The sequence below is a fragment of the Tachysurus vachellii genome, chromosome 4 (assembly GCF_030014155.1).
Source record: "Tachysurus vachellii isolate PV-2020 chromosome 4, HZAU_Pvac_v1, whole genome shotgun sequence".
Taxonomy (NCBI): domain Eukaryota; kingdom Metazoa; phylum Chordata; class Actinopteri; order Siluriformes; family Bagridae; genus Tachysurus; species Tachysurus vachellii.
Window position 1 is genome coordinate 21,532,066 of NC_083463.1, and position 26,813 is coordinate 21,558,878.

At 37.1% G+C, this 26,813-nt stretch overlaps 2 protein-coding genes across 2 annotated transcripts; both read right to left on the bottom strand.

The window, feature by feature from the left end:
* Positions 1–3,785: 3,785 nt before the first annotated feature.
* Positions 3,786–18,349, bottom strand: arl8ba (ADP-ribosylation factor-like 8Ba). Its single transcript, XM_060868338.1, has 7 exons — positions 18,115–18,349; positions 10,381–10,461; positions 10,189–10,262; positions 7,725–7,818; positions 7,580–7,647; positions 5,776–5,846; positions 3,786–4,952 (listed from the first exon to the last, which is right to left on the bottom strand). Exons 1-7 carry the CDS (start codon positions 18,235–18,237, stop codon positions 4,903–4,905), a joined length of 561 nt encoding a protein of 186 aa, XP_060724321.1. The 5' UTR covers positions 18,238–18,349; the 3' UTR covers positions 3,786–4,902.
* A 1,700-nt stretch (positions 18,350–20,049) lies between these two features.
* Positions 20,050–25,062, bottom strand: tnfrsf18 (tumor necrosis factor receptor superfamily, member 18). The gene is made up of 6 exons (XM_060868339.1): positions 24,905–25,062; positions 24,417–24,584; positions 24,085–24,172; positions 23,924–23,994; positions 22,435–22,599; positions 20,050–21,711 (listed from the first exon to the last, which is right to left on the bottom strand). The coding sequence occupies exons 1-6, from the start codon at positions 25,029–25,031 to the stop codon at positions 21,623–21,625; spliced, it is 708 nt and encodes a 235-aa protein (XP_060724322.1). The 5' UTR covers positions 25,032–25,062; the 3' UTR covers positions 20,050–21,622.
* Positions 25,063–26,813: the final 1,751 nt, after the last annotated feature.

Genomic DNA, 26,813 nt, shown 5'->3' on the forward strand with positions numbered 1-26,813 from the left:
TTTGGCCTTACCAATGTGCCGGCAGTTTTCCAGGACCTCGTCAACAATGTCCCCTGAGACATGCTCAACAGCTACGTGTTTGTTTACCTGGACGACATCCTTATTTTCCCATGCTTGCTGGAGGAACATGTCACTCACGTTCGAACCATACTCCAGCGGCTCCTCCAGAACCATCTGTTTGCATAGACAGAGAAGTGTGAATTCTATGTCCTGACCACGACGTGCAGATAGATCCCGAACGGATATGAGCAGTCAAGGACTGGCCATGCCCAGGTACTAGGAAGCAGCTGCAACAGTTCTTGGGGTTCTTGAAAATTTGTTCACCTCTGTGACCATCCTGACTCTGCTAGACCCAGCCTGACAGTTTGTGGTAAACGTGGTGTTGGAGCCATTCTGTCACAAAAAAACCCCAAGGACAACCATCTCCATCCCTGCACCTTCTTCTCCCATTGCCTGAGCTAGTGTGAGTGGAATTACATGGTTAGCGACTGTGAGCTATTTACCATAAAACTTGCATTGGAGGAAAGGTGTCATTGGCTGGAAGGGGCTGAGCAGCTGTTTCTGGTATGGACTGACCACAAGAATCTGGAATACCTCAGAGCAGCCAAAAGGCTAAACCCTAGACATGCCTGTTGGACTCTTTTCTTTGGGAGGTTCAATGCTGTCCTACCACTCTGGAACCAAGAATGACAAGCCCAAAGCTCTCTCCCATCTGTTTTCCACAGACCTCATCATGCCCGCATCATGCCCGTCTCTCCCATCTGTTTCCCACAGACCTCATCATGCCCACCACATCCAGTTATCCGCTGTCACTGTCCATTCCCTCCGCCTGGACATAGAAAGGAGAATCCAACAAGCCACATCCAACCTTTCTATTCCAGATGGCTTCATGGAAGGTAAACTCTATGTCCCAGATTGACTCCGGTCCCAAGTCCTCCATTGGTGTCACAACTCCCATCTCTTCTGCCACCCTGGTTTTCCTCGAACCATGGCGGCTCTCTAGCACATTTTTGGTGGCCCTCACTCAGATGAGACACTCTTGAATTTGTTGGCGCCTGCCCTGTGTGCTTAACACAAAAGTTTCTGGATTCCTCCATCCAGCCTCCTCCAGCCTCTTCCTATCCCTTGTCAGCCGTGGTTCCAGAAACTTTTCTTCCAGGGTCTTCCTCCCTGCATTGCCTTTTCCAACATACTCTCTGTTGATCACTTTTCTAAGCTACTCCACTTTATGCCCCTCCCCAACCTCATGTCAGCCAAGGAGATGGCTCAGCTCCTCCTAGAGGATGTCTGTTATATTGATTTAAGTGTTAACTACAGCCATTTCCATTCGCTTAACAAAGTCCACCACCATCTGTCCTTCTAGGTTTCTTTCCTGAACACCAAACCTGCCCATCACTTCCTCATCACCTCTGTTCCCATCACCAACATGCCCGATAAAGTCTACTCCAATCACTACTCTCTCCCATCTAGGAATACTTTCCATCACCTCATCTATCTCACTCCAGAATCTCTCTTCTTCTAGCTCACAGACCACTTGTGGAGCATAACATCACTGGTTTGCAACCCCTGTGGCTAGATTTTACCTATACTTTAAGAATAATCTCTTTTATTAATTATTGTTTACACTGAGTAATTTGATCACTTTGAATGAAACAACTCTATAGAATAAGGACTTTTTCTGTACGAACTGCAGTGCAGTGAAAACGAAAGCTTGAATTAAAGTCTCTGGACGAAAACTATAAACGATAGTAGCTTTCACTGATAGTAGCTTTTTTAGCTTCAAAAATCACCCTTTTTCACTTCCTGTTTGTACTCAGTCCTGGCAGTAAACGATCTGAGGTGGCAGACATCCAGAATGTTCCATCCATTTGTGGAGGTGACGATAATCAGGCTGTACCTCAACAAGAAGAAATGCAAATTCATCACCAAACCCAAGAACTATAGCTGGGCACTGAAATTCACTGAGACTTTTCACTTGTAGGTGAAAAAACTTTTATTTAGAAAAAGAAAAATGAGCACTGGCTGAGTAGTCATATAAAGTCCAGATCATTGGCACCCTGCATGAATTCAATGAGTTTTTATTCAATGTATTTATTTGATGAAGTTTTCTCTTGTATTCAATTTAATTACTTTTTTTTTTACCTCTCTTTGTAACATCAATACACTATGCTGTATGTAACTAACACAGCGAGCGAGAGCTACTTTAGGAAACATAGCTAAAATGTCTGAGATGTTGAGCTTTTGGATAAGCGTCAAACAAGCTTGCTCAGTAAAATATTAGTACAGACCCATCAATTCTCTGTTGCTCTTTAAGCAGGGATTCACTTCCATGTTTGTGATTGTTCCTTGTTTTTATTGTCATGTCTCTTGATTTAATCAGTCGTGTCTTTCGTGTGAACAACAGCATCCTAGGGAACGAGGACGGTGTTACAAGCTGCAGGTGTTCATGAAGGATTACAGTTTTAGACTGTCATCTTATAACAGCAAAGTGGGACTAAATTCAGACAGCATGTTCAAAAAATAGTTTCCTTATCAATAATCATATAAAATATATTTTTTGTGGCACTCAAATGCAGTTCTATCAACTTGTTACAGTGAGACACCGGGTTGGTCAGGTGAGTGGATCCACACACACTTGAGTTTGATTACAAATGAAAAGCATACTGTATTGTAATATTATATAACAGTTTGTCCTCTTTTGAATTTTGATGTCTGCCATTATGGTATGTAGTTTGCAATATTTTATGTACAGTTGCTTTGCTAGTTCAACCTTCACACTCTGTACTTTTGTTATGTAATGTGAAATCAGCGAAGTGAATGATCAAAGGACATATGCCTGGTTTGGTTGTAGTCAACCAGCAATCAATAATAAAGCCATACATCCTTGTCAGTGCAGACTCCAGAAACCCAGAGGGCTCCTAAGAAAAACAACCCTCATCTGTGATGTTAGCTACCTCAATACTCAGGTAGATTGCATAAAAAAATGTTATGTATGGATCTACATTAATCACATAGTGTGCAATTAATTCTTTCAACTAAAAACTAATGGACTAAAGTCAACAACTGTACTGCTTTTTAATTAGTAAGTTTAGTGGGGGGAAAAAATACGGAAATATAGAGGCAGTATTATATACAATGTAAAAAGTTCTCTGCTTCTCACAGGCACAAATACCTTCAATAGCAGGCTAGTGTAGTATGCATTAAAGCATTTCTCTCTTCAAAAACATACACTGTTTGAAACAGCAATTCGATATTTTATTCATTATATTTATTTACAATAAAATTTCATTGCTATGTAGCGTGATTTTACATTTTCCCCACAATCCTAGTAAAATCTCCCTAGTTGGAGCAAATCAGATGTCGTATCTAATGTGATGCCTAGTGTCACCTCTGACGGAGTATAAAAAAACATTTTAGAATTCAGCCACAAATTACGCACAACTGCTTGTTTGCATGTGTTGGGTCTGTGTGGGCTTCCCCTCACCTTTATAAAAAAGGTCCCTTAGTGGATTTTTGTATGCATTTTTGCGCCATCTAGTGTATATAGATGAGATGCCTGGTTTCAATTTCTAATGCATTATTTTTACTACTTGTGCACATCAAGTCACTACCCGATACCCTTTAAAAGAAATCATACTTTCACAAGCAGATTTATGTTTAACGTTAAAGCAACATGCTCGGCCAGTATACCTACAGTCCTAAGCTCACGTATGTTGCCGAGCCTTGGAAGGCTGTGCCGTTTGGTGAAGAAGTGCTATAAACAGTATGAAAAAGTAGTACCCGTCTCATGTGCCTTTTTCTTTATTCATATGTACTTTGGGATTCAACATTTGAAATTATTAGAGTTATGCGAGACACTTCATCAACAGGTGTTGGACTATTAAAATAACAATTAACATTCTTAACATTCTCCAAGAAACACATCTTTAACTTTGTTAATTTGGTTGTGTAAGTGGATATAAGAGATTTGCTTAGGTTGAGTTAATTTACAAAATATGCTTTTCTTTCAGATGTCAAGAATTATTTATTGGTATATATTTACAAAAGTGCATTGATAGTGAGGGCTTCAAATATTTTTCTCTTCACAGAGATGTTCAGATTAGCAAATGGTACAACGATCTACCTTAAAAGCATGCCGATTTTATTGGTTTCAATTTCTTTATAGGTGAATGGGGTTCTAGGCAGACCCACCTAGCATACTGTTCCTCTTCAGGGCGACGTCTGCTGCACAAGGCACTTTGAACTTCGCTGCCTCTCTCTTCCAGCTTACCCACAGCAAGACATCATTGAGTTGAATGAAAGACTACACCTAACCCTTTAATACATTCACTTAAATATATTTCTGCTCAACATAGTAAAAAATAGTTACGTGATCAATATTTGTACATACGTGTCAAGATATTTTTGCTGACTTCTCAAATCACTCCTTAATTAAATATAATAAACTGCTTTCTCTGGAGAAATCTTTTGGCCAGAAGAAGAGAGAGCAAGACAGAGAGAGGCAACAGTCGTACACAATTACATTCTCACATGAGCAAGACCTTTAGTGAGGGGAGGAAAAAACAGAAATGTCTTTAATTTCCCATGATTTGGAAATAGGACTGACTGGAGGTTTAAATCCCTTAAGAAACTGAAGCTAGTTTGTAGAATAGAGAAAGCCGAGCTTTTGTTTTAGCAGGTGGGAGATCTTCTCAAAAAGGAGGAGGAGTTGGCTGAAAACTGCGGGCTTACATCATTTAGCGATAGGTTCAGAAGGCTGGCTGTTGGCAATGATGGGTGTGATATGGATATCTGCGACCAACTGTGGTGGAAATAGTGTGATGCGACGACTGTACAGTTTCACAGAGTAAGCAGGATGGATGTGAGAGGAACGTGTCAGCACGTGAATCTTAAACACGGCTTTCAGCTTCTCCGCGTTTTCGAATGCTGGATGAGCCACTGCAGTGTGATGTCTACGAGGAACAGGAGAAGGAACAGTTACAACAGATAGAAAAAAGGCTTAATAGCCAACATGATAATGATAATTCATGCTTTATTTACAATAATGAACATAAAGCATGAATAATCCAACACTGTATTTTACATTTGCATGAGGGCTGTTTTCCACAACTGTGCTATGGTTGTGCATCACCAAACGTCTAACACCAATACAAGATTTCCTCTTGTCATTTGAATGAGGGCTGTTTATCTTCAGGAGCTGTATTTTGTCAATTAAATAAGCTTACAAAAAGTTACTTGTAACAAACAGAACAAATAGTCAGTTTTCCTCTGTATCTAAACACGGGTTTTCTCAATATTAGTCCTGAAGTACCAATTTGGAGCAACAGAACACACAATTATTATTATTTTTTATTTTTAAATTGTGGCCCACTTAATGGTACAACCTGGATGACAATTTTTCTACATTTATTTCATTAAATGTCACATTTTAACCAGATTGTTTAGACTAAATACAATGACTTACGGATGCTGGATAAAACAAATTCAAAATGTCACTATCTCTGGTTACAAAATCCTATTACATACTATTGTGGTAGAACATTTCATAACAAAATATTGAGCTCAGTACTCAAATTTTGTGGTTAGGGTTTATTGAACTGCCCTCAGTCAGTGTACGATATATGTAAAGATTCTGACAACCAACCAAGGGAAATGATAACTGCTTAAAGCAATTGGTTCTCTATAGTAATCCAAGCTATTCTTAAGACATTTCTCCAAATATCCTATCCAGTTTCTTAAATGGTAGCATTAACACTGAAGCTGACTGTTGCTTACCAATGTTATCTTTCTCTTTGCAGGAAATGGAGTAACAGCAGATCTCCCTGTCTTGAATAGCAGCCAAATTCCTGGTGGGGGGAAAAAAAAATAAATAAAAAATTCATTAGTATGTATATTTGTAGGATCGTTTGGGCCAGTATTCTTCAGTTGATATAAATTTGTTCTAGCTGCCTGAAATCAAAGCATATACAATACACCATACTCTTCCTAATTATTATGCAATGTTTTCATGAATGAAATGATACGCCTATTATTTCCACACAAAAAAAAAGAAAAAAAAAAAGAAAGAAAAATCATTCCTGCAAAACATTGAGTAGTCTATGCAGAACAAGGGTTTGTCCAGGTCTGAACTGTAGCATGTGGACATTTAGCAAAAATATAAGTATCAATAAGATACAAATAAGATTTCTAAAGCATGCAGTAAAACAAGCATCTAAAGCAATAAGTACTCCATCACCTCTAAATGTATTTTCATTTTTATTCTTCTGTAGTGTGTGACCCATGTACATGAGCAAGTATTCAAAGCATATTAGCTCAAATATATATATATATATATATATATATATATATATATATATATATATATATATATATATATATATATATATATATATATATATATAAAAAAAACACATTTAGTGTTGGCTACCAGTATTCTTGTACTGAATATTGCTTGTGAGCTTCTGAAAATTTCCAACCACAAGCCATAGATGAATCCCGAGTTTGGATATATAACTAATATGTATAGTAGTTTAGAAACCCCCAGCAGTTATATATTTAAATATTTTATACAACCAAAAGATGGCAATGCTTCCTTTCAAAACAGAAGGCTTTTGTGCTAAAAGATGTATGCAGTAGATACACAGTTCACAGAGGCTGAGAGTCACCTCAGTCTGCATCATGGTGCTGTGATCTGAATCATCACTCACCGTTACTTAAATGTCAATGACAAAATGAAAAGGGAAGATGTGAAACCTAGGAGACCTACATTTCTTGATGTGGGAATTTAGAGTTGAATCCCACAATAAGCATAAATGCATTGTAAGTAATGCATTTATAGTTGTGAAACTTCTATAGCGCTTTCAAAAAAGGACATTGTCTCAAAGCAGCTTTACAGAACAAAAAATTCAAGATTTAATATTAGATTTTAATTTGTTGGTATTATCCCCAACGAGAAAGCCTCATCTACACATCTGAAACATATCTAAAACACATCTACATACAGTTAGTTGACAGCATTAGATAAACCCAGCTTATACCTCTATTCACTAGTCATTGCTCTTCTTCTTTCTCTCTTACTGAAAGTGTGTGATGCACTGGAATATATGTCAATCACAGCATCAACCATGGTTCTAATCATGGTCTATTCTTAATGCCAACTTTAATGCTCCTTATTTATTCAAATTCAAAATGTATTTGTATAGCACTTTGTCTCACAGCAGCTTTACAGAGCATAAACATAATATAAATGTATTATGGTATTAAGATATAAGGTATTACTAGTCCACCTTATTCTTTTTATTGTACATCACTGTAGTTATCTAGATACATCTGGTTCAAAGCTAGTTCTCACCTAAGTAGTGACACAGTTTTTTAATAACCCCAGAATCACCGTGGTACAGACAAACTGCTCATAACTACAGACTACACACTCAGTGACTAATACCTACCAAGAGCATATATTTTGTATCAGTGGTATTGAAGGTCGACATGATCTGTGAGAAACTAATAAAAGTGTCCACTGAATGTACACATAAAGCCAACCTTAAAGCTGGTTCATATAAATCAATTTTGAACTTACATTTTTTCAATAAGCTGTTTCTCATCCAGTGCATTAGGTAGATCCCTCTTGTTACCAAGTACCAATACCTGAAACACAATGTTTTAAAGATTAATGGCTTGGCAGGAGGCAGGATCTTCAACAGTGTTACAGTTGTGAGACTTACAGGGATTCCTTGTAACTGTGGCTTGTCTAACAGATTATGCAGCTCGTTCCTGGAAGCTTCTACTTTGTCTCGATCTGCTGCATCCACCATGTACCTTTAGTGGGAGAATAAACGGTATCAAAAACATGACAAAGTGTCAAATTACAATAGTATGCAAGTACACTAAAGTAATCCTACAGTATTCAACCCCCTAAAACTTCAGATGTCTTTAGAACAAATGATAAATGCACATTTGTTTAATTTGTGTTAGTTTTTTTCCCCCTCCATGCTTGCATAGATATGCAACAACCTCCGACAAGGTTCTGGAAGCTCCACATGAAAGACACTACTTAATGACACCCTCGACAAATAATTGGCCTTCACTTGTGAAATAATAAAACACCTTGCATTTGCAACAACGATCATTGAAGAGATAGTCAGGCTGAAAGAAAGGGCTGAAAATGTAGATTAAATCAGCATTCAAAGGAAGATAATGAAACAGAATTTCATAACTTAGGAATCGGGGATAAAATTCTATCTAAGGGGTTGGATATCAAAATAAGCACTGTTAGGTTAATAGTGAGAAGTAGAAACTGCCTCACAACATCTAAGCAACACCTAGACAATTATGTTCCTCAAAACTCAGCCCAAAAACTAGACAGACACTGGTGAGAGAAATCACAGTGACCGATAATCACCCTAAAGTGGTTAGACAGTACAGTGGAGGTGCACCAGTCACCAGCTCTATAATTGCTGGCTAAATATAAATGTAAGCTAAAAAAAAAAAAAGTCAAGTCAAGTGGGTTTTTATTGTCATTCCTCTATTTAGTACCAGGTAGAAATGAATTACAGGACTTCAGTACATTACCGTACAGAAGGCTTCAGAAATGTGTGAGATGAGTTCAGGACAATACATAGGGCTGTAAACTCTAAACCACAGAGTAGCAGCAAAAATAGGTTCCGTAATAAAAAGTGTAAAGTACAGTGTGCAGTCATATTTACCAGAAGGGTGCTGAGTAAACTAGGGAGGAACTTGTTTCCTCAAGGAGGAAACTGTTGCAGAGTCTGTTGGTGGCAAAAAAAAACAACAAAAAAAAACTCCTGTACCTTCTACAAGATGGCAGAGCCTACGAGAGGGGTCATTTTCAATACGATGATGGGTAGAGAGACCCTTATAGAGTAAACAATATGTACACTGGACAGAACGGCTTTTGTGTATTGTATATTATGTAATGTATTATGTATTCACTAAGTACTGTGTCAGCTATATATGGTTGAAATTACAATAAAAGCTACTTGACTTAACTTTATGGGGTTTTTTCAGTTGTTCGTAAAGGGCCTTGTGGTCAGGAAATTTGCAGTTTCCATACCACATGCTGAGAGATCTAGTAAGAATACTCTCTATCAGCCATTTTTTAGAAGGTGAGGAGAATGGGAGGAATGAGAAGTTTGTTTAACATTTCTTCAACCTTTGTATGAATTAGAGAAGCTGCTGGGTATTTTTTCACTAGGCAGGTAGTCGTGAGAATCCAATTGCTGTCATCATTCATGTGAACACAAAGAAACTTGGAGCTTTTACTTTCTCTACTCTGTGCATTAACATTTACATCATATGGCAGACAGCCTTATAAGCTAATTCTCATTCGTGCAAATGGGCAGTTATTACATTTGAACTTCACTTTGCAACACAGTCATGAGTCAGCAATGGATTGAGCGAGCAGTCCTGGAAAGTACCGGTGTTAAAATTTTTGTGCTGAGACAAGACAAAGGAAACAAAAAACTAAAGCTTGGGAGGATCGCCACCTTTCAACAGAATACCGGTTCCAACCACATGGCTAAAGCAATGTAGAAGTTATTAAAAACAAAAAGATGAATGCTTTACAGGAGCCAAGGCAAAGTCCAGATATGTGACTCCATTTGAAAACTGCAGCCACCAAACAACATCCAACCAATCTGCAGAATCTTGATTAAATCTGTCAGGTAAAGGGGTTGAACAGCTGCAAACATCATTTTGTATAGATTTCTTTTTCCTCTTTTCCTTAGATTTGCTGTCAAATAATTGAATTTTAAGAGCATGATGTTTTGTGATGAATGAATGATATCGAAATCTGTGGGTTGAACAGTTTTACAAGGCATTCTAGGTATTTCTTTTCTCAGGTGTCCCTTACTGCATCACTGCCAGTCACACCAGGCAATTTGGTTTTAGAACAGGAACCAGCAAGCGGTTTTCTGTGAACACTTCATCTTCTGGGTAGTACTGCACAGTGTACAGTAACAATAAAAACCTGCAACACCTTATTCTTAGAACTGTTGTTTTTTTTTTTTTTCCCCAATAATACGACATACGTGTTTGTAGATCTTTTTTCTTTTTTAAGAACAGAATAAATAACTATTTACTCAATTAACTGGTACTGTACTTTAAGAATATGAGCTGTATTTTCAATAGTATATTCATAAGCAATATGGAAGAAAACCAGACACTCACACGATGGCGTTTACTCCTCGACAGTACCGTTCCCACATGCTCCTAAACCTGGGCTGTCCTCCTATATCCCAAATCTGGAGAGGATGACAACATCAGATTAGACTGAAGCATACATATCATCTTTTAAGTCCTAGTCCTGTGCATGCATTACAATAGAGATTTGCTACAGAAGTGGGAAGTGGGAAACCGTACCTTAATTGTGACATTTCCTTTTGTGACCTTCCGCATGTTGAATCCAACTGTTGGAATCATGTCTTCGCTGAATTGTCCAGACTAAAAATGAAATTGAGGGGGGAAAAAAGCTTCTGATTACAGGTTCCAGTAGCCTTAACAATGTATTTTCTTGTATTTCTCTGTTGACTTATTTTCATGATTAACTCCTTAAACACACTAACAACTGCAAGAGAATTCTCAATTACTTGTCAAATGTTTTTGCCAGCTGCCAAATTTAACCGCAAACAGGAATATAAAGTATCACGTTTCTGATTTACTTGATCTCTTTTTGAAGATAAATAACTATGATCTTATCTATATTCCGTTAGCACAGTGGTACACATGACAAAGTGTTTCTCTGCATTTTAACTGATAGGAATAAGCAATAATCCAAAACTTTACACCACGTTGTTTTTAAGGATCCTATTTGGACAGTTTGTATTGTCTTTAGAATACAATAAATGTTTTATAAGCCACATCATTGGGAAGTTAGTTTCAATCCTGATGTGTATGTATCATAATATATTACAATAGTTGCCTTTTACACAAACACTATACATGCATATTTTCATACACTATACATGGCTAAGAGTGTGTAAACCAGACCTTTAAACCCATACGTGCTTTGCTGAACACTATTTTCCAAAACCGAAGGCATTATTACAGATCTGGTCCCATTTTGGTTGCCAACAGCCTCCACTCGTCTAGAAAGGCTTTACACTGAATTTTGAAACATGGCTCTGGGGATTTTTGCCAATGAAGCCACAAGAGTTTCAGTTCATTGTGTGTAGGCTACTCTAGTTTGTAAACAGCAACCTTGGCAACTCATGTTCACATGGATCCTGCTTTGTGCAGCATCATGCTGGAACACGTTTGGGCCTTTAAGTTCCAGTGAAGGAAAATCCACAGAGTACCAAGGCATCATAGACAATTCTGTTCTTCCACCTTTGTGGCATCAATACACAGCAGTGCACAACCACATATTTTACCAAGATTGGTGTGACCTGCACAGAGCCTTGACCTCAACCCCACTGAACACTTTTGGTATGAACTGTAAGGCTAACTGTGTGACATGCCTTTTGTGGCTGAAAGTCAAGTCAAGTCAAGCCAATAAACTTTTGTTGTCATTTCAATCATATATAGCTGATGCAGTACGCAGAAAGGGCGAATGCCCATAGCCATACTCCAAAATGTACTGGAAAGCCTTTCCAGAACGGTGGAAGCTGTTGGTGTGATTGTTAAGTGTCCACATACTTTTGGCCATATAATGCAGACAGATAACAAATTATTGAGTTTAGGGACTTGTGGTGCATGAGATCAGATTTTCTCTGAGGCCTTCATTGTCTGATACTAATGACTGTTATGCATCAACAAAAAATTCAGAGATGTTAGAAAATACTGGAATATTTGAGTATTTTCCAGGGACACAGTTATACACCAACTGGGAAACTGGTGCTAAAAACATGAAGCGTGTACTAGACTTCATGCAGTCTTTTTAATACATTTTAAAGACCTGGCCAAAGATGAATGCCAAACCAAAATTTTTATATGCTTCTGAAAGGAAAAAAAAAAAAAGCATTCCTGAACTGATTTTATTTATTTATTTTTTGGTTGCATTTCAACCAAAAAAAAATTTTTATAGCATTTTAAAATTTCCCAAAACCCATTCTACTGGAAAAAAGTCCTGTTTAACTCTACATTTATAACCTAATCAACTTATAGAGGAAAAAAAAAAAAAAATTTTGATAGGAAATGCTTAGAATTATTAGATTTTGATTTCCTTAAATGTTAAACTCTTACTTTAATACAATGGATAAAAGCAGCATGTTTAAGTTTTTAAGATCCTACTTCATGTACTTTATGAAGTTTGTTGTGAGGTAAGTGTGATTTCCTCATTTTTCAAAATGAGCTTTAGTTTATTTCACTCAGTTTGTAATCTGCTAGCAAAATGTCTGCAATATATCTTCTCAATCATATCAACGATATCGCTATCAAAACAGGTGAGTGTTTGCACACTATTTTACACATAACAAAAGAGACAAATGTTTAAATGACATCATAAAATTGTGAAATGTTATTCTAGAGAATTCAATGGGTTAACTGCCATAAAATTGGGTATTTGTTTAAGTAATGAAGTAATATAAAACTGTCAACAATTCCAAATGCTGTGACATTTAGCTCAGCTGATAGGGTACTGAGGTGGATGATGCTGATAATAAGATTGAGTTAACGTTTCCCACCGTAGACTTATAATCTGTGATTTTGTGTCTTTCCAGTATAGTCTGAATGGAGACTTTAAATAGAATTTCTTCCATTTTCATTTTTGAAGCGAGCAAACATTAAAATGCTAAAACACTATTTTGGGATACATGCAAAGAAGAAACAATTTTGAGCTCAGAAAAGACTGAAAATGAAGCTACATATATACACACACATGTATAGGCTGCTGTATATGTGTATATATATGTAGCTTCATTGTCTTTTCTGACATGGGATTAATTGTACAGGGACAACATTTTATCTAAACTCCTCAGCCCCGGGGTACAAAATATTTTTCACATGTATAGGTTGTTTTTTTTGTATGATAGACATGTCACCTTGACGGTGACGATGATCATAGACCTGTGCCACAATTAATGGTCTAAGAAACCTGATATACATGAAAGCGCACAAAAAAAATCTAAAAATTTGTTATGCGTTGTGGCTTATAAAAGGTGAACATGAGCGTCCATCATGACAGAAAATATGCTTGGTGTGCACCCAAGACTTCAGAGAAATCTGACTTTCTAATCACATCAACATAACCAAGTGGTTTCTTTGCAAGTGTTCGTACAGATGGTAAACAGATGCAAAACTGCAAAAAGAAAGAAAAAAAAGAAAAGAAACAGTTTTAGTTAAGGTAGGCATTTATTTTTCACACATTATCAGTGCAGCAGAACAATGATAAAAACACTAGCGTGTATTTTCAACCAGAGGTATATCTTGTGCCTTTGACACCTTGAGAATTGTGCAAATGTTTTAGGCAGGTGTGAAGAAATACTGCAATAGAAAATAGAAACATATATATTCACTGCTTTTTTCAATTTACAAAAGAAGAAAATGTTGAGGACCATAGACCAAGAAACTCAGAAATGCAGCGGATGCAAGACACATAATGCTTAATTCCCTTCAACGTCAGATGATGTCCAGCACTGCCATCAGCAAAGAACTGGCGGAAACCAGTGGGACCCACATACACACATCTACTGTCTGGAGAAGTGTGGCCAAATGTAGGCTTCGTGGAAGAAATTTGTGCAAAATGAAATCCTCCAGCATGCAAACAAGGCTAAGTGACTAAATTATGCACGAAAACACAGGAATGTGTGTGTAGAAAAATGGTAGTAAGTGCTCTGGTCTGATGAACAGGAGGCAGGTTGTTTGCCAAAGGGCTGGAGAGTGGTACAATACTATTTGTCTACAGGCAACAGTGAAGCATGGTGGAGGTTCTTTGCATTTCATGGTGGGGGTTCATTTGCAAGTTTGGGGCTGCATTTCTGTAAATGGAGTTGGAGAGTTGTTCAGGATTAATGGTGTCCTTAATGCTGAGAAATACAAGCAGATAATTTTCCATAATGCAGGAAGGCATCTGAACGGTCCCAAATTTATTCTGCAACAGGACAGTGACCCCAAGCATACAACCAATGCCATTAAGATGTATTTTCAGGATACAGAAGAACAAGGAGCCCTGAAAGTGATGGTTTTGACCCCCACAGAGCCCTGAGCTCATCATCATATCTGTCTGGGATCAGATGGAGAGACAGGATTTGGGGCAGCCTACATTCACAGATGATCTGTGGTTAGATCCTCAAGATGTTTGGAAAAACCTACCTGCTGAATTCCTTTAAAAACTGTGGGCAAGTGTAACTAGAAGAATTGATGCCGTTTGCTCGCACCAAATACTGATTTGATCTGGATCTCTTTTTTTTTTAAAAAAAAAAAGAGGTTTGAACAGTACTGTATATCTTGTGCCAATAAAATGTATAGTCTTGTAAAAGAGCAGACTTGACAATACAGGAAAATCGCACGTGGTACCTCGTTTTTGAGCTTGTGGAAATTACTGCTAATTTATCATTAAGTTCCCCTTGAATGCAGAAAGCTCAGTAATGTGAGGACTGTAATGTGTCATAAGTACAAAGGGTTGTTTGCAATTTCTTAGCCACTGTGCACATAATACCACATGACTAAAGAAGTAACATGACTCACATTGCCTCAGCCTAAGTGGCTGTGTGCGTCTTGTGACTGACAGAAACCTCCCACTCGCCAAATCTGAACGTAAGCCAATACGTGTGTGTACAAATGTGAGTGCAAGCACATGCACACAAACTCGCTCACAAATACACACGCACGCACGCACACCTATAGTAAAGTCATTAAGGCTAAAAGGTGCGATCAAAATAAGCATAAACCATATATCAGGTTTGGGGTGAGAGCGGAGCCAATTTTTATTTTTATATTTTTACTTTAAAAAAAAGTTATATATTTTACTAAACTGAGCCTCAATTCAGTCTAATGTGAAAATATGCACTGTGCTGTGTTATTCATCTTGCAACAATACAAATCCCCCTTATCTATAGGTCTTATCTATATACTGTGCATTTGTACAGCATTGCACTGAAACATAACCTTCAGGAATATTACAGCCTTTTAAATCCTGGCTATGATCAATAAGAGAAGACCGGTTTAAGCCGCTACATTAATACAATGCCACATCACTGAAGTCAAACGTCTCAGTCAGGTGTTCGGTGGTGAAATCTAAGTCATTTTCCCTTTGCAGAAGAGGAAACTTGGAGTGACCAGAGTATGTAAGAGACAAGAACTGCTCCAAAATGATTTCACCATGTTGGGTTGTTTCCACATATGACAAACAGTAACAGGAACTAATCACAACAGATACTGACTCTCAAACGTCTTCTTCTAATAAAATAATTAGCCACAAGTCGATAGCACTGCCATAAGATACTGAAAGCTTCTCAGTACCTTTTCAACTCTACATGGCAAATATAAAATATTCGATACTTTCGATACTTTAGACACTAGGTCTGGCATTGCATTTTGCAATAACTGCTTAATTTGACTTTCTTGTGGCTACAGCAGATTTCAAAGAGGTTGATTTAGTTTTGTTGATCATGATCTGATCATGTTGCTCAGGATAGACAGCGAACACAACCAAATCAGTATATAAAAGGTGTATCTCCATTTCAAAGCAGATATTATAAAGGTCCAGGAGATTCACCAGGAATCCAGAGGGACCCACAAAATAATGTCCTATTGAGCAGGTGGCCAGGTCCAAAGTTCTTGCAGCTCTCAGCAAAACATGTACTGTTTGCCTTCATTCATTCATCAACAATTGCTTTAAACTGGTCAGTGGTTTAAATAAATAATTGTTAATATTTCAGGAAATATGACAAAGTATATTTGCTAAAAGAATTGCATGGGCTCGTGATGGATGGACGGATGGCCAGAATTCCTCCAACTTCACTGCCACACCACTTTATTAAGTCTTTAACTCGGATGCATGATTAATGGATATTTCTGTGAATCATGAAGCTTGTGACACTGAATTTGCTTCCTCACAACTTCTAACAGATTATGTTTTTATTTTATTTACTTCCTCATAAATGCCATTCTTAACATAATTTTGAAAGAGCTTGGTGATTGTGATCAAACCAGAGATGGACACTGAACATGTGCAACACATTAGTGGTAAGACGTAATGCAGCTAAGCAGTGCATGCGCACTACACGTAGATCGACTGTCTCTATATTCAGCTTCATTTAATAGCACAGCTCAAACTCATACATTATTGGCTGCAGAATTACATTTTTCTACAGATCTTTAAAAGGTGTATTTGACAACATTGCTTCGACAGCAACAACCTGCCTCCTTAGTCCTGACTGACCAGCAATCAATGTCTATAAACTCGAATACCTAGACAGATTAAAAGAATACATCTGTGCTTATAAAAATCCAGAAATTATCAAATTTTAAGTTTTCAATTCCTTCACTTTGTTTTTTATACATTTCTGGCCAAACAGGTACATCTGGATATTGAGAATCACGACAGTACGGTGGATATCAAAGTCAAAAACTTATACTGCAAAACCCTTATGGTATATTGTCTTACGAGTGAATCATTTTGTCTGTTTATGACATTTTTAAGAAAAATTCTTACTAACTGCACACACCGTCCCTGCTTTTCTGTCCTGTAGATGCACAATTACAGACTTCTGCTCATTTGTCTGCTATCGTGCCACTAGAATCTCCGATCACAAGACTCTGATCACCTAATAATACCCGTGCCATATCAACCATACCACTATTACCTACATTGTATAAACCATATTATAGATGTGTCATGTACTTAAGACAAGAACACTTCCGGTACAGTTCACTGTATATACATACACATCACTAACCTTAACAAAAGAGGAACACGGTGGTGCACGTTGTTATTTTTTTTCCATCAAGCTTGCAGTTGTTCAAAAATAGCAGTTTTTGACAAGTTACTGTATACGTACGTGGTCGACTAACCTTCCTTGAAAGCAGTTGAGTGTGTTTATGATGACTTTTGTGTTGTGTTTGGTTTTAACACCCCACTTCATGAATTCAGTGCATTCAGAATGATATTTACTGTAGTAGTTGTTTTTTTTTACTTTCAAAAGGTTCCTCAGCATCAAAATATGCATTTATATGCATGGTGTTAATGAGGCAAAACAAATCACCTGGCTGACACTGTGTGAAAATATATGTATTATTGGCAGATTTGACTTTGCATCGTAGTCTAATTTTGTTCCAGGATCTTAAAGCTTAAGCATTACTTCAGCTTGTCTACGAGCACAAGGCTGGCAAACCGACAGACCTGCGAGTCCTGGAATGACGACGCAGTTCGACACAAAGGAATGACGCAAGACTCAGACACCAAGACCACAAACTGAGTGAACATAACAGGTACTCGGAAACGCAGGTGCTTCACGCCAACAAACACAAGACCTCTGCAGTCTGCGTTACCCGTGATGTGTGCAGCTTTTAGCTCATTTCCTGAGTAAAATCATAAAGGCTGATGAACAGGTTCACTTGACTTAACACCGCTCACATGACCTCATCAGGACAGGTACATGCTGTAACAAGAACTAGCAATGTACCCTCAGGAATACAGCTGTGTCCGAGGCCCTGTATGATCAGTTAGGATTAGCCAGCAGCATGACACTGCCTGTTCCAAGCTAACTAGCTAGCTAATTAGCTAACCAGCTAGCTAGCTAATTAGCTAACCTGCCACGTCTAGCTCGATACTATATAAATAATATCTGCTATCTGCTAATGAGTTACATCTACTAAGCTAGATGTGGAAAGACGACGTTATTATTATTTTTTATAGCCAATGGCTAAATGACAGTTACAAGCTTTAGGCCACAGATAACCAAGCTAGCCAAGCTAAGCTAGCCAAGCTAACCAAGCTAGCTAAGTTCTCTGGCTGTGGCTGGTTAACTAGCTGACAGCCAAGTGTTTCTGCTTCTTTACCAACATTCAGTGATAGTTTACATCGTAATGTTTTAGATATTATAAAATATCTAGTTGCATTCATGAGATGACATTTTTACACACATATGAAACAGCGGGTTAGCATATGCTAGGTAGCTAAGCTAAATTACAAACAAGGGTGATGAAAACACTTACAGCTATCACATTGACAAACGTGGTTTTTCCAGAATACTGAAGCCCAACAAGCGTTAACTCCATCTCCTCCTTCCAAAACAGGGACTTAACCCAGTCTAGGAAACGGTTAATCAGCGCCAACATTTCCGCGACTGATAAATTCCACCACTTTGGCTTTGTTTTTCTCGGCGTTCTCGAACTGTGAGCGGTTGCTAGAGCGTAATGTTTGGGAGGAACTGCGGGCTTGTCATATGACCCTGATGCGATTACTATTACTGCTGCTCCACACTGTTGCTCATTAAGTTCCTCTATCACTAAAAGAAACAATACAGTTGCAATCAATTCTTGAGATACAGAGAAAATGCGCAAAAATAATAAACAATATTATATACATTTTTATTTAAAAAAAAAAAAAAAAAAACTACCACGCTTATGTTCATCAGAATTAGAGTTAGAATCAGGTTTATTGGCCAAGTACACAAGGAATTTGGTTCCAGCTGTTTGTGACTCTCAGAATTACAGACATAAAAAATACTATACTATACATTTAGCTTGGACTATACATGACAAGACAATACAGACGATGTGAGACAATATAGACAGTACGAGTATTAAATAAGAATACAGATTATATGACAGATCAGTAATGTAAATAAAGTGAGAGTGCATCGTAGTGCAATAAGTATTGTGCAATATTACGCTTTTGTACAATATACAGCAGCAGTAGTGTGTGAAATATACGGATGATGTGATGACCGACAGTTCTGATAATGCAGTACTTATTATGGTGAGTTGTTAATCAGGGTGATTTCCTGGGGAAAGTAACTGTTCCTGTGTCTGGCAGTTTTGGTAAACAAAGTTCTGTAGCGAAGCCAGAAGGGAGGAGCCGAAATAGGTTGTGTCCAGGGTGTGAAGGGTCAGTAGTGATTTTTCCTGCCAGGTTTCTGGTTCTTGCATGGTACAAGTCCTGGGGAGTGGGCAGGGGGGCACCAATTATTTTTTCTGCTGTTTTTACTGTGTGTTGCAGTCTGATCCTCTCCTGTTTTGTTGCTGCTCCAAACTGTGGTGTAGAACAGCATCAACAGCTCCTTTGGCAGACCATACTTCCTTAATTGACGTAGAAAGTACATCCTCTGCTGGGCCTTTTTGATAATGGAGTTTATGTTGGACTCCCATTTTAGGTCTTGGGAAATGGTAGTGCCCAGAAACTTGAAGGTCTCCACAGATGTCACAGGGTTGTTGATTCTGGTGAGGGGGAGTAGTGTTGAGGGGTCTTTCCTAAAGTCCACTATCATCTCCACAGTTTTGAAGGTGTTTAGCGCTGAGCTGTTCTGACTGCCCCATAGCACCAGCCGTTTCACCTCCTGCTGGTATGCAGGCTAGTCGCCATCTTGGATGAGACTGATGAGCGTAGTATCATCTGCAAATTTCAGGGGTTTAACAGTTGGGTCACTTGAAGTGCAGTCATTAGTATGGAGGGAGAATAGCAGTGGGGAGAGGACACATCCCCGAGGAGCACCAGTGCTGACTGTCCGAATACTGGAGGTAATATCTCCGTCTCACCTGTTGTTTCGTGCCTGACAGGAAGCTGGTGATCCACTGACAGATGGCAGGGGGTATAGTGAGCTTTTAGGGGTATGGAGTGGAGAATGTGTGATGTTTGGCAAAGCAAACACAGAATATCACCACCTTTGTCATTTCTTTGTGTCACGTACCATATTTATGTATTTATAGCATTAACAATTCTCAAGTTTTTTTTCATGTACTTCTCTTATTTTTTAAGTCATTGCACATATTATAGGTAATAATGCTATAGCATTTGAAAATACTTTGTTTTATCTGCACTGATAAATAAATTCTTTCAGCTAAAATCTTTAAAGTATTCCGAAATAGCTTTCTTTTATCCCAGCAGACTGAACACTAAATACTTAAAATAATGCAAAGGTACAATTAATCACTGTTTAATAACATTTAATGTTTAACTACATTCATTACAATATCACTATCATTGTAAATTGTTAATCACTATTATTACATTATTATAATTACATTTATTTTACTAATATTTAGACACTTTTTACTTAGTTTATACTAGTGTGGCAATATAATTCAATATAATTAGAACAAATGCTTTTTTAGCCAGAAACAATTGTAAGAGCAAAATTAAACACAATAATGCAGTGGTAAGTGCTAGTATGTGAGAATGCTACAAGAATTCATCACAAAACAGTCAAAAACACATTTCAGTCATATTCCATTATTTGACTATGTATATTATTTGTGCGTCTAAGCCAAAGTAGCCTGGTTTATACGGTGGCCGAGAAGTGCAAAACAAATGAACAAATCCGAAAACACATTAACAAATCCGAAAACATATGAACAAATCTGAAAACACAACGACAAGTCAGACAACCCAGAAACGGTAGGCATCGTTTTTGAATGGAAACTTACCGATCATCGGACGAGACACCTTTCATTTACCTGTATATCTTGAATGACAGGTGTCTTGTAAAATGATCGGTAAGTTTCCTTTCGCAAACTATACCTACCTTTTCCGGGTTGTCTGAATCGTTGCACGAAACACATTAACAAATCCGAAAACACAACGACAATTCAGACAACCCACCTGTTGAGACAAGACAAGACACCTGTCACTCAAGGTATACATGAAGTTCAACAGTCTGCCGCAGGGAAAAGTTGGAATTGATGGATGGAATGGGTTACTGTGGAGTAATTCTGTTATTTTCTTATATTTAAACGGAGAACTTTACACATTACACATAAGATTCCATACCTGTAAATCTTGAGTGACAGGTGTCTTGTCGTTGTGTTTTCGGAAAAGGTAGGTATAGTTTGCGAAAGGAAACTTGCCGATCATTTTACAAGACACCTGTCATTCAAGATATACAGGTAAATGACAGGTGTCTCGTCCGATGATCGGTAAGTTTCCATTCAAAAACGATGCCTACCGTTTCCGGGTTGTCTGACTTGTCGTTGTGTTTTCGGATTTGTGCATTTGTTTTCGGATTTGTTAATGTGTTTTCGGATTTGTTAATGTGTTTTCGGATTTGTTAATTTGTTTTTGGATTTGTTAATGTCTTTTTCGGATTTGTTAATTTGTTTTCACATTTGTTAATGTGTTTTCGGATTTGTTAATTTGTTTTCAGATTTGTTAATGTGTTTTCGGATTTAAGTTAATTTGTTTTGCACTTCTCGGCCACCGTAGGTTTACCTAAAATAAACATAAAGCTGACATAAAGCTGGTTTTGCATCAATGTTCAGATGTTGTGGGTCATTATATGTTTGGGGATTTGTTGAAGACTGTGGGGAAACATACAGAGTTGATATGTTCCTTGCAGTTTACTGTATATCCATGAGTAAAATGTTTGGTTTAAGGACTAGTACCAGACAGAGATGCTGGCTGCTATTTACACATGTTTCACAGCTCCGACCTAAAGCTTCAGAATGATTGGTTCCCTATTTGGACAGTGGATCTGTTTCTGATTTGATGTAGCCGAAACCACTAAGGTTACACTTCTCCTATTTCTTCTTTTGACAGCTTGCAGCTTGTACACTCATCACAGGGCACTTTCAGGGAACTTGAGATTGGAAGATGTTCTGCAAAATGAAGTCAAATTTTCATTTAACACACATTTTGCTATGACACTGTCATGGTAAATATGTTTTTACTAATCTCAAAATCACAATCTGTAGCTTGTACATTGCAACAATAAATGCCCGCTTTCACAGAGAGAGGCATTTTGACTGACACAGTGGCAGAGGAACAAACAAAAAACCCTTTCCTTTAGTTTGTCAACAAAGACAAAATCACTTCTTTGTAAGATTCCATGGACTTGTTTTTTTTGTTGTTGTTGTTGCTCCAGTTATCACTCACTCCTGAAAGTTTATTGTATCATGGTGCTCATGATTTTGGTTTTCCATCTACGAACCAGAGCATGCATGTTCCAGATCCTAAAAACTATATCCAGAAAGTTGTACAAAATTTACAACTGGCCTGCATCTAAAGCTGAGACTACATTTCCGATGAGGTCATAGACTTACACAATGAATTAATTTATTTTCTTGCATTTCTGCAACCTATGATTTACTAAACCATAAGAATGCAACCTGCAGAATGGTTAAGTCATTTGAGCAAATGAAAACAAATTCCATACATATTTAAATTAAAGTACATAGAATTGCTCTGAATGACTAGATCTAATAACATCTATAAAAATTGTATATACTATGGTATTTTCTATGGTATCCAAGCTGTATCCTGATGATACAGTATATTGTATTGTTTGATTGGTGGCCAAATAAATGTTTGCGGTCACTTACTTTTCAGTCTTCTCTGTTCTCTGGTCTTTTTGATACAGATATAAATAAGCATTGCCAGGCATCCCAAAACAGTGATAGCTAAACACACCACCAAGACATTAGTAATCACCAAGCCATTAGTTTTCACCAAGCCATTGTTGGTGAAACCATTATGGTTTTGTATATCTGTTAAGAAAAGACAGTTAAATGTGAGCCACCGAATGTATAACAATATATAACAAAAAAAATTCCATTGTTTCTTGTTAATTGCTAAAGAAGCTAAAAAATGTCATATTGTTTGATTAAGCATTTAAACTTGTATAACATTTTCAACAAATATATCCATTAAATCATTTAAAACTATCAGTTTCTATTTATAGTAACAGCATTACAGCAAGTCCCACATTCAAGCATATAGCTGAGCAGTTTGAGAATCTTGTTCAAGAGCCCAGCTATACCTCTGTGTTTGACTGCAATTTGAGTAGTAGAATGGGGGTATTGTCTTTCCAACCAGATGCAGGTATACAGTAAAGCATTCTACTTAGCACATTTACTTTATTTGGCAGACACCCTTATCCAGAAATTCATTTATATATTTTATCTAAGGGCCTTGCTCAAGGGCCCAGTTGTGGCAGCTTATTGGCCCTGGGATTCAAACTCACAGGGGTTGACTCAGGGGTCCAGGAGTGAGAGCTTGGTGGCCCTGGAATTTGAACTCATGACCTTCCGATCAGTAGTCCAACACCTTAACCACTAGGCTACCATGTCCACATACTTAAACAGTGAGTTGAACTTCCCATACAATTTAGTACAATTTCTTATACCATAGAAACATGACAGCAGTGTAGTACAAGATAATCACCAGACCTAAGTTAGAAATTAATCATTAGTTGCCATGTAAGGATTTATATATTGCATCACAAAGTGGTTTCAATGGATGCTTAAAGAATGTAATGTAACTACTGTAAAAACATGAAGGGTTTAACTTTACCTTCATATTTTTAATGCTTTTACCTTAAAGATTTACTTTATTTTTAGTATACTATAGTGTACATCATTAAGGAAATAAAGATACGGCACAAATGTATTGTACAATATAGTATTTGGATAATATTTGTAGATATCCACTTAACTACCTAGTTAAATGCTGGTACACTCTTGTTTGTCACAGTTTGACAAAAGTAGAATTTCAGTTTGCATCATGATATTATAAATCATTTATGTCATCATGTCATATTTTAATAGGATTTGACTAAAACACTACATATATCATCTATTACATTGTTATAACCCTTATAGTACAAAATACAAGGTGGTTGTTTACTGTATATGAACTAAATGGTGCAGATTATTGCTTAGTTGAGCATCAGATGTTATGCATTAAAAAAGACTTTTTCTGCAAGAACATCTCACAATAATATTAATCACAAAATAACTGCATGTTCCATATCTATAAAGGAAACTGTAATGGCACCAGACTTTGCCTGATTGACTGATAAGAGGCACTGACCTGAGCAACCGCATCTTGCATTATGAGTACTGTTTCCAGGAAATATTACTCTCAAACCATGTTTTCTGCAGCTGATTTTAACAAAAAGGATCAGCGATAAGAATGTGCAGGAACATAACAAGAGTGGTGCAATTCTGGTTTTTAGTTGTAAATTGACTTACTCTAATATAGGCTTGCACATTTTGCCCTCCTCATCATTGTAGGTTTGGTTTGGACATGATTCACATATGTATGTAAAGTCATATAAACCTGTCAAAAGTGTAGACATTACATTCAGTTTTTTGTTGTTTGGTCAACTTTACAAACATTTTAAACCTTCAGTTTTGCTTATAGTCATCTACATATAGCTCAAGTATGGTATGAGTCAAAAGAAAATTCCATTCAGAACCACAAATTACAGCCTGACCACAGCCTTATGGTCTTAGACACCCAGGCAGTGGAAAGAAGTTAGAGCATGATACAAAGTTTTGAGGAAAGTAATGTTTGCTCTTACCTGTTCTCCTAAGTTCTTCTCCCAATTTGCAAAGTGGACCGGATAAACATTTAGAACATTTTTCATCTCCACACAAAGCATTATTACAGAAGCAGTGATCACCTTTTCGTGTGCAATTCTCACATAAACTCTGATGGTTTTTACTAAAGTCTGGTATGGGAAATTGACCTGTAAAATCACACACAAATAACAGATGATTAAAAATGATTAAAAAATGATCATAAATTATTTTAAAATGCTGATTTCTAGTAACAGTGAAATTTGATTGAATGGTTTATTCAAATGTTTTGGTTTAGTATAATGCATTAAATAGACCAAAAAATGAAAAAAGAAAAATGTCACTATAGTTATAAATAACCAATAATAAACACAAATATAGCTATTTATATGAAAAATAGTATTATTTTACCCTTAATATTAATTTGAATTTAAATATGAGCATATTATTGATCACGATAACTGTATAATAACTATTATAACTGCCTTACCTGAAGGGCAGGTTTCACATCTCTCCCTGTATTCAAACTGTGTCCTCCAGTTACAGTCTAAAGCCATGCACACAGGTAAGACACAGCCTGTGGCAAACAGTATCGCATAGAGTTTCACACTGTCCATTTCAGCAACATACTGAAAGTTAATGCTGTTTATGCCGCTTATATAGTGGTAAAGCAATGTTATTTCCTCAGCCCACAAAGGCACTAGAGAGAGAGAGAGAGAGAGAGAGAGAGAGAGAGAGAGAGAGAGAGAGAGGAGGGAGTAAAGAGTGACTGTACAGTAGGTGGGGCTTATGAGAAAATAATGACAACTTTGATGTGACTGATTACCAGAGATTTGGATGTTTAATTAAGCAAATGACTGCTAAAAGCTACAAAATTGAGTCAGCTGAGAATTGATTGATTAATGTACAAATAAAAAAAAACTGAACTATAATTGAAATAACGAAATAACTATAATCAACACTCACCAATGTTAAAAAATTAGAAAAGCTTTTCAGCGCTTGGAAATCCTCACCAGCAAATATAATCAGCCTAAATGGGCAATAAGCTGCTTCCACAGAAACAGGAATGAAGTGTGTTGATTCCACATGTTGTAGTGTTATTTTGCTTTTTACCAAGTATACAAAATACAAAAATACAAAATACCCCAACTACCACACAGCCATCATGACTTATACATGTAAATACAAAAAAGTCCTGTGGAATCACTACTCTCATTCCAACAGGTAGGTATTTTCTGTTATGAGTTTATAAGTTGTTTATGTTGTTAAGGAGAATCTGAAGCCAATCAATTCAATATGACTTGATTCATTTGATTTTAGATTGATTTTAGATACACATTTGACATGTGTAGATTGATGTGTTTGCTGTACAGTTTGCTATGGATTTGATGTGCTCATGACATTTCCTCTAAAGCCACAAGCCTATTACTTAGATGTTTGGTGACGTACCTTCAGAAACCACAAGTTTGACACCACTTTAGTCTTTTTAGAGACAATCTGGGAATACCCAAATGTTTTTACAAGCACAAAAAGATTTACAAGCACTGAAGATTCTTTACAGTTTGTGGAAATTCTTCTTCTGTATAAGGATTTTTATATTGTTATGTGTTAAATGGTAGTTTCACTGTCAGAAAATATTTTGTATGAATATATAAACGGCTGGTCTGTCAGCTTCAGGTTGACTCAGGGTTTTTGTGTGTGCATGTGTGCATGTGCGTGTGTGTGTCCGTGTGTGTTCTTGTAAAATCATACATTCTTGGTTTACAACATAACAAACTGATACATTTTTTAATTTGAAATTGAAAATGAAACATGAACCAATGTGCAAAAACAAGAAAATGAAGAGAAAACACTTTAAATTGTCTGTAAATCTGGGATTTTTAAAATACCCATGTAATCCTAGTACGAATATCAGACATTTGTTGCACTTCATGCAACTCAATTATACTTTTTCACAGCCCATAAAACAAATTCAGTGTAATATGGTGGCTCAGTGGATAAGGCCATGAGTTGCTGCTCAGACGTTTGGTGTTAAAACCCCAGTACAAGTTTCCACTGTTGGGCCTTTAGAAAAGACCCTTAAAGTAACCCCTTCTGAGCCAAACTATGATAGGTGATTTTGTGAAATTTTATTTTATAAACAGGACCACAAATTTTAATTTGAATCATTTAAACAGGTACATAAACATGTTAAATTCATCCAACAAGACCAGGTGATCAGATCTGAATGGAATAATGGTAATTTAGCGCTCATCATTGATGCTCAAATTTTTGAGTATTTGTATTTTACCAGCACCAACCTTCAGGCCTTGGAAAGCCGGTCCACTCACTGGAATAATCACTCACTCACTCTCTCACTCTCTTTCTACCGCTTATCCGAACTACCTTGGGTCACGGGG